Source organism: Blennius ocellaris (assembly GCF_963422515.1).
Source record: "Blennius ocellaris genome assembly, chromosome: 8".
In the NCBI taxonomy this organism is placed as follows: Eukaryota; Metazoa; Chordata; class Actinopteri; order Blenniiformes; family Blenniidae; genus Blennius; species Blennius ocellaris.
The window spans coordinates 23,319,203-23,332,607 of record NC_137657.1 but is presented as its reverse complement, the minus strand read 5'-3'; the positions used below and the strand labels follow the sequence as shown (position 1 = coordinate 23,332,607).

The 13,405-nt window shown below is 42.7% G+C and overlaps 1 protein-coding gene across 1 annotated transcript; it reads right to left on the bottom strand.

The window, feature by feature from the left end:
- Positions 1–666: 666 nt before the first annotated feature.
- On the bottom strand, positions 667–13,044 carry dpys (dihydropyrimidinase; the record flags this gene model as incomplete). The annotated part of the gene is made up of 9 exons (XM_080501386.1): positions 667–801; positions 1,456–1,663; positions 4,875–5,017; positions 8,421–8,562; positions 8,655–8,811; positions 8,985–9,174; positions 11,102–11,281; positions 11,415–11,573; positions 12,793–13,044. The coding sequence occupies 9 exons, from the start codon at positions 13,042–13,044 to the stop codon at positions 742–744; spliced, it is 1,491 nt and encodes a 496-aa protein (XP_080357512.1). The 3' UTR covers positions 667–741.
- Between the last annotated feature and the right edge of the window lie 361 nt (positions 13,045–13,405).

The window sequence follows — 13,405 nt, the reverse complement described above, 5'->3', positions numbered from 1 at the left end:
GCATGATTGTGCGAGATCCCGCTGAATATGCAAGCACAGGCTCGGCGTGGGTCAGGGAAGCAAATCCTAATACTTTCATGCATGTCAGTGTATTTCAATAAACATTTCATCAAAGGGGAAGATGCCTTTGGGAGACAAATATAACTCCTGTTACCACGGGCAACGAGTCTTTTAGGAAATTGGGATTAGAGATTTTGCATAAAATGCTCTAAAGAGAAAAACACTGCATATTCACATACATATATGGGGTTTATGATGATCTTTTATTGCAAAAATTAACTCTTTTTTTTCACAATTTCACTTCTTGCAATGTCTCAATTATATAGTGTAGGTTGTCGTGTAAAGGTATTCTTACTGCGGAGTGCTGCGAACAGCCGTGTGTGTGTGTGTGTGTGTGTGTGTGTGTGTGTGTGTGTGTGTGTGTGTGTGTGTGGGGTGATTAGAGTTGACCTGGAAACCTCACGCAGCTGGCAAAATATAATGCATTGATCTATTCCAGCATAACATTGACCTGGGTGGTAATCAGCGATGACCTAAAGACCAAGAGTTCTCCCTCCAGTCTCTCTACACAGATATTTAAATTACTAAAACTTGTATGTACGTTGCATACGCCAAGGTTGTTGGGGTTTTTGTTTGTTTTTTATCTGTGAGGAAACATGCAGTTGCGTTGGCTTTGGTGGCTCCTGGGATCGTCATGGCGGCAGGAAATTCAAAGTGGCTTTCATGTCGGCGCTCCGTTGTTCACACAGAGACGACTTTGCCTCCGTAGGGTTTTCTGATCACAGCTGCGGGCTGCCCCACCTGCAGGCCCCACACAAAGCAGAAAGAAAGGTTAAGTCAACTTCTGGGGGCTTTTTATTCGCTCCATCTGCATTTCTAATGTCATATTTTCTTTTGTTGCATATGATGAGGTGATCATGCGATAAGACTCAGTGTCGTGCTCTTCCTCTTTGCCCCACGTTTACACCAGCAGTGGGTTTTTAAAAAAAAATTTTTTCCCATCAGCAGTGTTTTGACATATTCAGAAGCACTGTTGAATATGAGAATTTTTTTTCTTGGTTTTTGTGCTTCTGATTTCTGCCCAGGTATGAAAAAATGTGACCAGGCAGTATTTCTTTTTCTTCAATGACTTCATTGCACGTATTTGTACATAAATCAAACTTCTCTAGAATTCTATAACTCAGTCATTTAAAATTTGCAGAGCATGAACGCACGGTGCCAGGCCATCTTGTCTATGTGTACTGCACGTGTTAATATCATGACGATACATTTGTGATAAATATTGCAGCCTTCGTGTGAACTCGATTGCTTCTTCAGCAAATTTATGAAACATGCACACCTTTGTAGTATTTGTAGCCATTGTATTGTTGGTGCAGTCAATGTCATGAGACCAATGTTGAGTGGTGACACTGTTGTTAGTGGTTCGTGTTGTGAGAGTCATGTTGTTGGACTGACCTCGTCCCTTTGCCTGATTCTCTTGTAAACAAACTCGGAGAAAGGCTTCCTGTGGATGAATCGACCGTGGCCTGCAGACACGTTCAGCCGCCCGTCTTCATAGACAACTTTGCCCCTGGAGATGGTGACAAGGGGGACGCCGTGGCACTCCATGCCCTCAAACACGTTGTAGTCCAAAGCCTGGTGGTGGGTCTTGGCTGAGATCTTCCTGCAGAGTTGGAAAAAAAAAAAAAAAAAAAGGCCTTAGAAAGCTCTGGAGAACTGAATGAATAAGAAGTGTGGTAATCGTTGTATAGAAAAACATCAACCTATTGTGTAACTATGAAGCATCAGTTCTAATGTGAAGCTGATTGAATCAGGACGATACACACACACACACACACACACACACACACACACACACACACACACACACACACACACACACACACACACACACCACATCCAGTTTCTCCCCCAGTGTTAAAGCCAAGTAATATATTATTTACAACTGTTACTCATATGACGTCCTCTTCTTTAAAGTGCCTTACTCGGCACAGCCGAAGCTTCTTTCTGTCAATAAAAAGGCATCTCAACATTTCCTTCGCTGCTTATTATATTATTGTGGCGTCTCTCCAACGGCTGCAGCTTGAGAACTGCCACATGATATTGCAGCATAGCCAGTATCCTGATTTTACAAAATGAGCTATGCATGCTGAAGTTGGATGATGAATATGAATGAGATCTGATGAAGAAATACAAGGGAGGCAAGTCCCCCCCACCACCACCACACAAAAAAAAGAACACATCAGCTCGGCTGCAGTGCAGTTTAGAGAAATATTGAAATAACTTACCAGTGCTGATAATGGATTTCTAAAAAAATATTTATTCTGAATAATTCAAACATTTCTCACGAAACAGAGTGAGATCACGTGTAATCGTAAGCTTTTTTCAGCCTCACGTGGCCAGGGTGGGATTATAACTACCCACTCCATCTTGTTTTCACCTCACTGTCGTTTGTTGAGACAAACTGTCATTTCCTTCACCACATCCCCTGCACAGTTATTCCTGCTAATTGCTGTGGCTTTGTGGCTGCAGTGCTGCTGAACTGGATCACAATCTACTGACATTGTTTTATCATTCATGATAGGTCTATATATATTTGTCTGAGCTATAGGATCAAATCATATTAGCTGAGACAGAAGTGCATAGAATATCGTGCTACTGTTTCCAATATGGAACGTGTGAACAGGATCCTCACACTTGGTGTGAACTTGAATTTAGTCCCCGAGTTTTTCTTGTCTTTTCAACAGTTTTCTTGTTGTGTTAGTACCTTGACTAACACTTTATACAGCCTCTGAGTACATCAAGCCCTGCGACCGAAGGCGGTTTGATTATGGAAAAAAATCATAATCACGATTATTTACACGGTTACGTCTTTGAATTTGGAACAGCATTTATTGAAGATGGTTAAAAAAGACTTTCCTGTTAAATATATAAAAATATCTTGTAATGTAGTAGTAAAAAATAAACTGTTGTACTGCACTCGATCTTTTGAAAACAAGAAATGAATAAAATACAATAGGAGATAGATATACGTCAAGTAGAACAATACTCGAAAGACATTCAAGAATGAACTTGATTGATCTTGAAATTATAGATGAAAACAGCAGATACTTAAACTGCACTGAGACAGCCTGGAGGACAACTATTAGCTAGTTTGTTGGGATTTCAGTCTGTTAAGCAGTAGAAAGAACATGTATATACTTATTTTGCAGAAGTGGTTAAAAATGTGCTTTTCTGATCAAAGATCATTTTTTAAAATCAATCAATTTTGAGCCCATTGTCATAATTGTAGCCGAGTGGCTAAAACTCTCTTGGAAAATATGAAAGATGAAAGAAATTCCTCTTAAAATGATGAAATGTTCTCTACAATATATAGCGGTGGTGTCTAACAAATCATATCTGAGTGGAGGAGTAAATCAGCAGGGAAGAGTGAAATAAGTCTGAGTCAGCCACTTCACTGTAAAGCACTAAACGTCTTGCTTTTTTCTCGAGGCCTCTTTCACTCCATTCTCTCACTTCAACACACTTCCTGTTGATTGGTGAAGCCAAACACTATGCGCAGCGACAAAAAATAAGGTGTGTCCTCATTATTCAACTAGCTTCCATAATGAAACCCCCCCCACAACAACAAGGCGACTGAGTGAGCATTCTCCTCGTTATGCGTTATGCAATCACTTGTGGCCCCAGGCTCCGGATGTCACGGAGCGTCACTTGTGCCGAGGGCAATTAATTACGCACTTTCACAGATGAATTGTCGGCCGCGCCAATCAAACATGAGGCACCCTCACGCTTGAAAGGCGTTGTGACACGGGCAGACACGCAGAACAGCGGCAGTGAAATAAACGGTCGATGTCCAAGACGTTGGAGATGATCGAGATTTTTCTCCACGACGGTCATCGCGAGCTCACGGTGCGTGTGTTCACAGTGAATTTTGTTTGAAAGAAGTCCCGCCGGGCTGCAGTGTGTCCTCCTCCAGCTAACATCAGCAGTGAGTGACCTCCCTGAGGGGCTCGGCCCCCAGATCCCCCAGCAAGCAGAGCAGCAACCGTTCTGGGTTGCGTAAGCCCGAGCGCGCTCCCGTACGCCAGCGACTGGAATGCAGACTGTCCTCTGTGTGTGCGTCTGAGCACATGTTGTGCTCAGAACAGCAGACTGTCGAGCTCAGAATGCGTAAAAAAAAAAAAAGATTACATGTTCAACCTTTCTCAGCTGGTGACTGAATAGCTCCTTGATGCTGCGTTGCGTCTTATGATGATTGGTTTCGCACCCACGTGGACCATTCACCATATCAAAGACGTGAACCATGACCCATCAGCATCGTCCCACTGATGGCGTGTGTATCAAGCTTATGTAAGTGTGTTAAAACCCTTTTCTTAAAAAAATAAATAAAAATAAAACACATCATAAAAACAAATTAATCATTCAAACTGCTTTTTTTCCCCTCTGATTCATATGTAAATGGAGTTCTGCTTCAATTTGCAGCTGCATATAGGTTATGACAAACCCTGACTTTTGGATAGAGAACTAGACGTAATCAGCTTATTTGGAGGGTTATTTTGTGCGCGTGTGTGTGTTGAGGTGACAACGTGAAAGATCTTGCTGCTTCCCTTTTTAGTTTCCTGGATCTTCAGCCTACGCGCTTTAAAGTGAAACTCTGACGAGTTCTCCTGGCTTGAAGTGCCTGACAAGCACGATGACGAGCTTTCGAGTTTGCTCGTTGTTTCAGCGGCAACGTCTGCAGCTGAAACTGTTGATGGAAATGTCAGGATTTGCATGGACATTACAGCAGTTCACAATTTCACGTGCACACTATCTGAAGCAGCTCTGAGCTGCTGCTTGATTGGTTGCTGAGTGGTTGGCATGGGGGCCCTCACCTTGTCATCTTGGGGTCCCATATAACCACGTCAGCATCCGAATGCTTGGCGATTCGGCCTTTCTGCGGGTAGAAGTTGAAGATTTTTGCTGCGTTGCTGCTGGTGACGGCCACAAATCGATTCTCGTCCATTTTGCCGCTATGCTGAGGGGGAGGAAAGAAAGAAAGAAAGAAACCAAAAGGCACAAAGCATCCAGTTTGAGTAAGAGGGCCGGCAACAGTGCTCGGAATAAGCAGACAAAAAAGGTCAGTGCTTAACTGTGCAGCAAGCAACTCACTTCTGCCAAAATATCATCTAATGTGTGATTCGTAAGCACTGCTGGATGCAGTAAATCTTTCCGCTGGCCTTGGGCGGCCGAGCCGGCGCACCTTCCACAAGGCGGGAGCGAGAAAATGCAGCGTCCGCAGTCTGCAGCCATCTGCGGCTCCTCACACACAAACGTGTGTTGTCACGTGCACATCAAAACCTCGTTCCACTGGGAATAAAACACTCTGGTATCATCACACGATCTGGATACTATTTGGATAGTGACTGAAGTGTTTGTTTGCAAGTCCTTTGCATTAAATGACTGAAGTCACCTGGGTTTCTTTACCCTGGTTACACTCTGCCAGGCCCTCAGTGCCCTTGCTTATAGTTCCTGCCCTTTCTTGAGGCATTTTTCTGTTTTCAACATGTGAAATGCACCTCACTTGGATTCACTTCAGGTGACTGACTTGGCCACTGCAGCAACAACTTCATTGCCTTTGAAAACTCTGGTTGGGTCGACCAAATGGTTCCAAAACTTTACTGTGAGAACATTTCCAAGATATCTTTGTCATCAGTCACACAGACACTCATTAATCTACAACCGTCATGCTTAACTGATGAGGTGGTATGATTTGGATCTCTCCATACACATTCAGGTACAAGTGCATCTTTCTTTCTATCCCTGCGGTCTTCTTGGTGTTTTGGTTGAAGTAAGAAATTGTAAATGTCGTTAGGGTTAGGGTTAGGGATGTTCCTGTCTTGTGATGGCTTTCTTCACTGGTAGTGACAGATTCTTTGACTTCATAATATTTCCAGATTCCAAGCATAAATTTCCCACTTGACTTTAATTATAGACCTTTTATTTGTTCCTTCAGTTCAGTGATCGTCACTGTTTTTGTTTTTTGTTGGTTTTTTTTATCACAAGAGCCACATTGACAGAGCAAACGGCAGGGGCGAGCCACTGTTACGACAACACACCAAGTCACCTTTGCAAGTGTTCATCGGTGAAAATGTTGACCCACAGGTGTCTGCGCTCATGAAGAAAGACATCACTTTCTGTGCAAGTGCTTTCAAAGTGGGAACATCTGCTTCAGAAACCAAAGTCACCTGATCTGAGCTCAACGCGGAGAACGCTATTTGTTTGCAGCTCTATTATTTCGCTCCCAAAAGCAGAGCTGTGTGATGATTGGAGTGAGAGAAGATAAATCCACGTGGAAAGCAATCTCATGACGTTCAGTCACATCAGTGAATCTGGAGTCAATCTCACCCTTCAGCTCCTCCAAAACTTCAACAAATCCTCTGGAGCTGAAGTGCTGCAGCAGAGATGGGCCACTTGTGGTTGTTGCTTTGAGTTTTGGGAAGTGGATGAGTTCTCTGTCAGGTATCCACAGAGAAGTTCTTTTGGAATGCTCCGACTACCTTCTGCCTCTCCCCTTGTAGCTGCAAGTTGAGAGCGTTCAGGTGATAAATAATGTCACAAAGGAACAATCCAGTCTGGGTCTTTCAACTCTGGCTGATGTTTCTTCTTGCTGTCAAGGAAAGTGCTGATTTCAGGAAGGAGGCTCAGGAACCACTCCAGCACCTGAAATTTTTTCTTCTTTTTTTTTATGAGGCTCACAAGACCCTACCCTTTGCCTCGCATGCATGGCACACCATCACCACACACTGGCAAGTTTGGACCTGCTGAGATGACATTCCTCAAAAAACACCAAAAGAGCACTCGGAACATCCCCACCTCTTATAAGAGCGTGAGAATGTATAACGTTTCCTTTCAAAGAGTTTTCTGTCTGGAATCTCACCAAAACGCACAACTGAGCAACATCAGTAACGCCTGTGCTTTCGCCCACTGCAAACCTGAAACAAGGTGCTGCACACAGGTCAACCAACAACGGGTCACATACAACCTTTCCAATGTCTTCCATCCTCCTCGTTCGTCTTGAATCAGAAAACTGTAATCCCTTTTTAATTTGTTTCCACAAAATCCAGGCCAGCTCAATAGATGCCTCTGTTTAAAGACTCTGCAGGGGACGTTGTCCTGTGAATACGATGTTGCTGATCACAAAGTGAAGCAGTGTGCTGGGCTATTTCCTCTTGAATGTTGGATGCTGTTTTAAAAAGGTGTCCACTAGATTTCCCACTTTCCGTTCATGTGTATGTGACATGCGCAGTGGTGCATGCTGGGTGCTGTGCAGCACATCTTGGGCTGTTGGGTTTTTCCAACTTTCTGCAAATTATGCATATTTATGGAGCACATTTAAAAAGTGTCTTGGCTGTGTTATCATATTGTTACAAGCTACGATGTGAGCCACCAATTAAAGCTTGTCGAGCCACGCAATAAGCATCTCAGCTTTGAAATAAATAATGACGATATGACCTGACCATGGAACAACTGAGCAACAATTGTCCAGTTACTTTTATTCCCTTGCTGTGCTGTAATCTTCGCCTCGACTGTTTCCGTTCACATCCATTGTGGTGGTGCCCAGAGCTGTGATTCACAGCCTCAATTACTTATGGACCTGAATGTCTCTACTATAGTTGACACGAGTCACTGAACACCAGACTGTCCAACAAGGTCGCATCACTATAACATGGGATGGTGCTGTGGGTAATTCTATTGTATTATCTGGTCACAGCTCGGCACACAAAAGGTGTAGCAGGCACTGATGGCAGTAGAATAACAAACTAAGATGGTCAAAGCCACTTAGCCTCCAGATTAAGGACAGACTGGACACTACAGTGACGTACTACCATGACCCATCAACACAAGTGACTCCACCTTATTCATCTTTACTGTGCTTTTGAGGACTTGACTTTGAGTAAGCTCAGAAGTAATATTTTATCAACACTGAGTGTGAACTGTACGTTTAATCCATACGGCTCTCGGATCTGATCCATTATTCCACTTATGCACACTTGTAGTCTTGGCAAAAAAAAACTGCAACTTCATTTTATTCACGTGGCCACAGCTCAAGCCAAATCATTTGAATTGATATTGTCCTTCAATCGCAAAATCTTTTATAAGTACTGAGTCATGACTACACACTGCTGTCAAAAACTGTTGAGTATCCATGTATATAAATGTGGAAATACATATAAAATAGTTATGGTGTTGAGTTTTAGTTGCCATTTTCCTGTTTTTAAACCATCATAGCATTCCATTCTACCCACAGCCACATAACTACATACTGTTTCATGAAACTCCATGAATCTAGAAAACTTCAGCTATTGCAGTGAACACCTGCTGTTTCTAAGTTGTGTCCCAGTTCAGTGTCGGACTACAGGCGTATTATTAGAATGTACCACTCCTTTCTCCCAGATGACCGACATCCTGTCCTCCACGCCGTTTACTCCATTTGGGATCTTGGTGAAATCGTCTTTGCCGAGAGCTTTCTGGCACACGTTGAAGGTGCAGTTGTCTGTCCCCGTCACACTTAGATCATCACTGGCATGGTTAAAGGATACGCACGATATCAACATTTCAGGAGAGTATTTTCATTGGACAGTGTTGGTCCCCACACCTTGACCTTTACCTACTTTGCCAGTAAGTCCATCAGGTACCCCGGGGTGCTGGGGTCCGGTCTGAGCGGTGGTCCCATGACAAAGCTAGCAGCGTGGGCCCAATCTTTGTCCCAATAATGGCTGCCATCGATGCCCAATCCAGCTGCAATCGGCTCGCCAAATACTACACGGCCTGTAGAGAGAGAGAGAGAGAGAGAGAGAGAGAGAAAAGGAAAATCTTCATCTTAAATTCACATCTGAGTGAATCCCATCTGTTCAGGATAGTTTTTTTCTGGCCCTAAGGAGGCCATAGTTTCTTAACCCCTCTCTCTCTCTAAACAGCAGGTGGCAGCATTCCCTTCTTACCATCCCTGCGTGCGGTTGACACCACCTTGGCTGCAGATTTGCTCATGACATGGACCACGTAGAGCGGGCAGTTGACGGCATAGGCGATGGTGATGGCTCGTTGCGTCGCCTCAGCCTCCACCTCCTCCGGCCGACACATCTCATGGCCCTCAGGCCCCGTGATGCCCAGGGACAGCATCTTCTTGGTCCCCTGTCAGGTTCAGGAGGGGACGAGGACAACAAGGCAGAGTGGAGGTTAGAGAGGAAAGGTTAGAGCAACACGGTGTCAGTGAGAGATGGACCAGTCTATTTAAAGATGACAATACATACAGTTCTAGTCCTCGTGCATACATTCTCACACTGACATCCATAAAAATGAAAGATATGCTCCTGCATGTCAGATAGCTACACAAAACGCTATATGTGCTATGTTTCACCCTCACTTGTGACATTGCACACACTCCCTGGTAGCAGCAGTACTCATGTGCTCATCTGTTCTGCAGAGCCAGAAGTCCCTTTCTAGTATTTGCTACCCTCTAGTGGTGGTTTTGCATCTTGACAGTGAAAGAAAAAAGGCTGAGCGTTAAATTGAAAAGATGTATTCTGAATGTAACAGAGTCAGAGGTGGTCATTAACATAAATGAAAACATGGTTGGCGACTTGGTCCTGCCAGACAGTCACTATGATTACAGATTGCTCAAGCAATTTATTTTATTTGTTAAAGTCATAGATGGACAATTAATTAGCCAATTATTAATCTGGGACAACTGTGGAATGCCGAGTTTTATTCAGTTCTGCTCAATATGAATGTGTTGTGGCTTTTTTTCCCCTTCAAAGCCAAGTGTTACCTAGTTTTAATAATCTGCTGTGTCTGCTCTGCGTCAATCCATTTCTTGCATTTCTTTGTGTGTTTTTTTCAGTGTTGGTAACCCATACTGTTATCTTTCAACACAATAAAGATAGGCAAAAATGCATCAACAAACCACATCTTCATATACCAGAAACTAAAATAAATCGACCACCTTTAAAGTAAAACATCGCGGGTAAAATTCATGATTTGTACAAAATAATTGCTAACCATTGACTTTCTATCCTGCCTTATCCTGTGCAGGGTAGCGGGGCAGGACCCAATCCCAGCTAGCTATGGGTGGGGTATTTTCATATGCTCCATAAAATCAGATAGACATTAATTGAAAATACTCTATATAACCTCACCCAGTTCTTACTCTGTCTTTAGGGAATAGATTTAATTGTGTTGCACCAAAACTTTAAAGAGGATTAGGGAATATGATCAAGTTTGGCTAATTAACGGTTAACTTACTCTGAAACAATTCGGTCCAACCAGTTTTCTAATTGCTGTTTTTTCAAGTCATTGTGTCACTTGCCATTATTCAGCCATCCAGCTCAAGTCTTATTTTTGCTTAAAAGAAATTAAGAAAACAATGTAGAGCCTGTTTCCTGATCCAAAAGGTGACTAACTTTCTGGGCGGCCTGTGAAATTTGACTTTTGAAATTTTAGTCAACTACTGAATTAATTTGTTTCTTTCAGTTTTGGAAATGGAAAATGTTTCTGCTTATATTTACTCTATATTATGATCGTTATATGCTTTGGTATAATTTCATGATTGTACCACAGATATCAGCTGTGTTTTCAAACCTCAACATTTCGGAGATGAATTGAATCCCTGTGGGTTCACTTGAGTGCACATGTGGAACTGGTTAAACATGGATTACTCATTAGTAGTAGTGGTTTAGTCATATCTCGACTGAGGGCCTCTGCAGGAGACTCTGGACTGGGCAAAAACTGCTGTTTGGATTTCATCACTTACAATGGTCTTACACTGAGGTCAGTGGACCCTGATCCACCGCAGTTAACCGCTCCAGTAGTTTCACACGTCTTATCACATTTGACCTATCTGACACACAATGTCCTATTCTTTGTTTAAAGCGTAACCGCTACAGAGCATCGTAAACAGGATTGTAGCCATTAGGGTTAAGCAGTAACTCTGTTTACACACAGAAATTATTGACTTGACCTAATCTAAACCCATGAGAACTGCTGCGAGGACACACTGAGATTATTCATCTCAATGTGGCTCTCCTGAATAAATAAAGACGAAATAATAATGAAAACTGACCTCTGCAATCAGATCTCCATTTTCAGCGTGAACCTGAGCGATTGCCCCGATATTCTTACACTGGGCAAAGACATCATACAACTCAGAGTCCCGAAGCATGAATACATCTTTATAGGCCATAAACATCTTGAACGAATTCACTCCTCTTTCTTTGGCCAGAGTCTCCATCTCTTTCTTGACCTAGAAAGAACAAAGAGGTTCGGTATAATCCTTGGAGAAACAGCTGTGGGGGTGTTGTCGACGGAATCGTGATATATTGAGAATCAGCAAATACTGAAAGATAAAGCAGTTTAACAATAATGTACTCCTTCACCATGTCATTCAACCACGTGACGGCGACATGCAGGGAATAGTCGCAGCACACTTTGGAGTCGGCGTTCTTGCGCCAGCTGTCGTAGGTCTCGAGGAGAGACTGGCCCCTCTGGGGGATGGCGAAGTCCATGATCATCGTGGTCCCTCCTGCAAGAGCAGCCTGGAGAGAAGCAGACATTGCCACAGAGGTTTAAGTTACAGATTAACATGCAACATTTAGAAAAAAAACTATACAAAATATATATTATGTGAGACAGTCCCTGTTACTGTCTGATCTATTGCTTGCAAAGGATAACTCTGGAAAAATCTGAAAAGATGTTCTGTCATGAAGATTGCATTAAACATTAAAATGTTAAATAATAGAAAAGGATGAAGGTGAAGAGTGTGAACAGTTAAGAGTATAAGAGTCTTTTGTAGTCTGGGCTCACAGTAAGAGATTTCAAAGTATGCATGCTGTGTGCTCGTACAGTGTTTTTGTCATTGTGCTCTGGTTTCCTCCCAGCGTCTGAAAACTTGCTTTAGAGGTTAATAAGTGTCTTGTTGCCAATAGGTGAGATGTGTGTTTGACGGTGTGTACCCTGCTTTGACACACACTGGGATCAGAGTTCAGCGTCCGCTGACCCTGAACTGGGTAACGTGGTGGAGAACATGGATGGATGTTACTGAATACTGTTCCACTCAAGCTTCACTTTAGGGGCATTTATACAACCTCTTTTGTTTTTTGTTTTTATTACAAATGTCTTTGTTTTTTTCATTGTCTACGTGTTGTAATAGTTTTGTCACAGTATTTTTGTTTTTGTCTGCGAAGCTCTGCCTTAACTAGTCTCTAAATGGTTTTATAATAAATTCACCTTTTTATTGGAGCTATTATTTTAATGGATAAACAAATTGAGATGTATTTTTGAGTTAGTTTAAGTTATGATCAGACATTAGAGTAAATTTGAAAGCTATCGACCAATGAAATTATTAACAGTATCCACTTTACCATCTGCAACTCTAAACGGATAATTAATGCAATAATTGCTATGAAGTATATTTTAATTGTGTTATCCTGCATTGAATATGTGCACTTGTCTTTCACAACTGGTGGCATGTAATAAACTCAAAAGAAGTTACACTAAAATATGACCAAAAACAAAACTACTCAGTTTGCCAATAAAGCTGTTTGTGTAAACAATAATGGCAAGGTTTTCTTCAAGATTTCAATTTGTATAGATATACAGTTTGTCTACATTTCTATAATTCACACATTTAGATGACATTGTCCCAGTTCCGTGCAAGAAAATGTACATTAAATGTAAACGAGCAGAGATTTAATATCGCAGTCTGTCTGCGTGTGATTTGACAGATGATCTTGCACTCTGAAGATGGTACTTCACCTTGGTTCCGATGTAGAAGTCATCCACACTCCGGGTGCCCATGAATTGGAGCTCCATGTGTGTGTGCGTGTCGATGCCGCCGGGGATCACCAGTTTACCGGTGGCATCGATGACTCGCACGCCAGCAGGAACCTCCAGATTCAGGCCAACTTCTGCTATCTTCCCATTTTCAATGTAGACGTCGCTGATCACGGAGTTGTCCTCGTTCACCACTTTCCCTCCTTTAATCAAGATCCCGTTGGACTGAGCCATGACTGCTGCTGCTGCTGCTGCTGCTGCTGCTGCTGCTGCTGCTGCTGCTGCTGCTGCTGCTGTTGTTGTTGTTGTTGTTGTTGTTGTTGCTGTTGCTGCTGCTGCTGCTGCTGCTGCTGCTGCTGCTGCTGCTGTTGCTGCTGCTGCTTTACACAAGTTGTCTGACTCTGAAATAACTGGACTCTGGACTCTGCTGGTTCTTCTTCCTCTGGGTTTACTGACGGTTTGCACCCGTGAATGTTGCGTTACTGCCATCCGCTGGTTCCACCGCTCTATGTAAAGAAAGAAAGAAAGAACTGAAATTTCATTTGACTTTATACGGTCTGAAACTGTTATAACTGTTATGCATTTGTTATTAAAC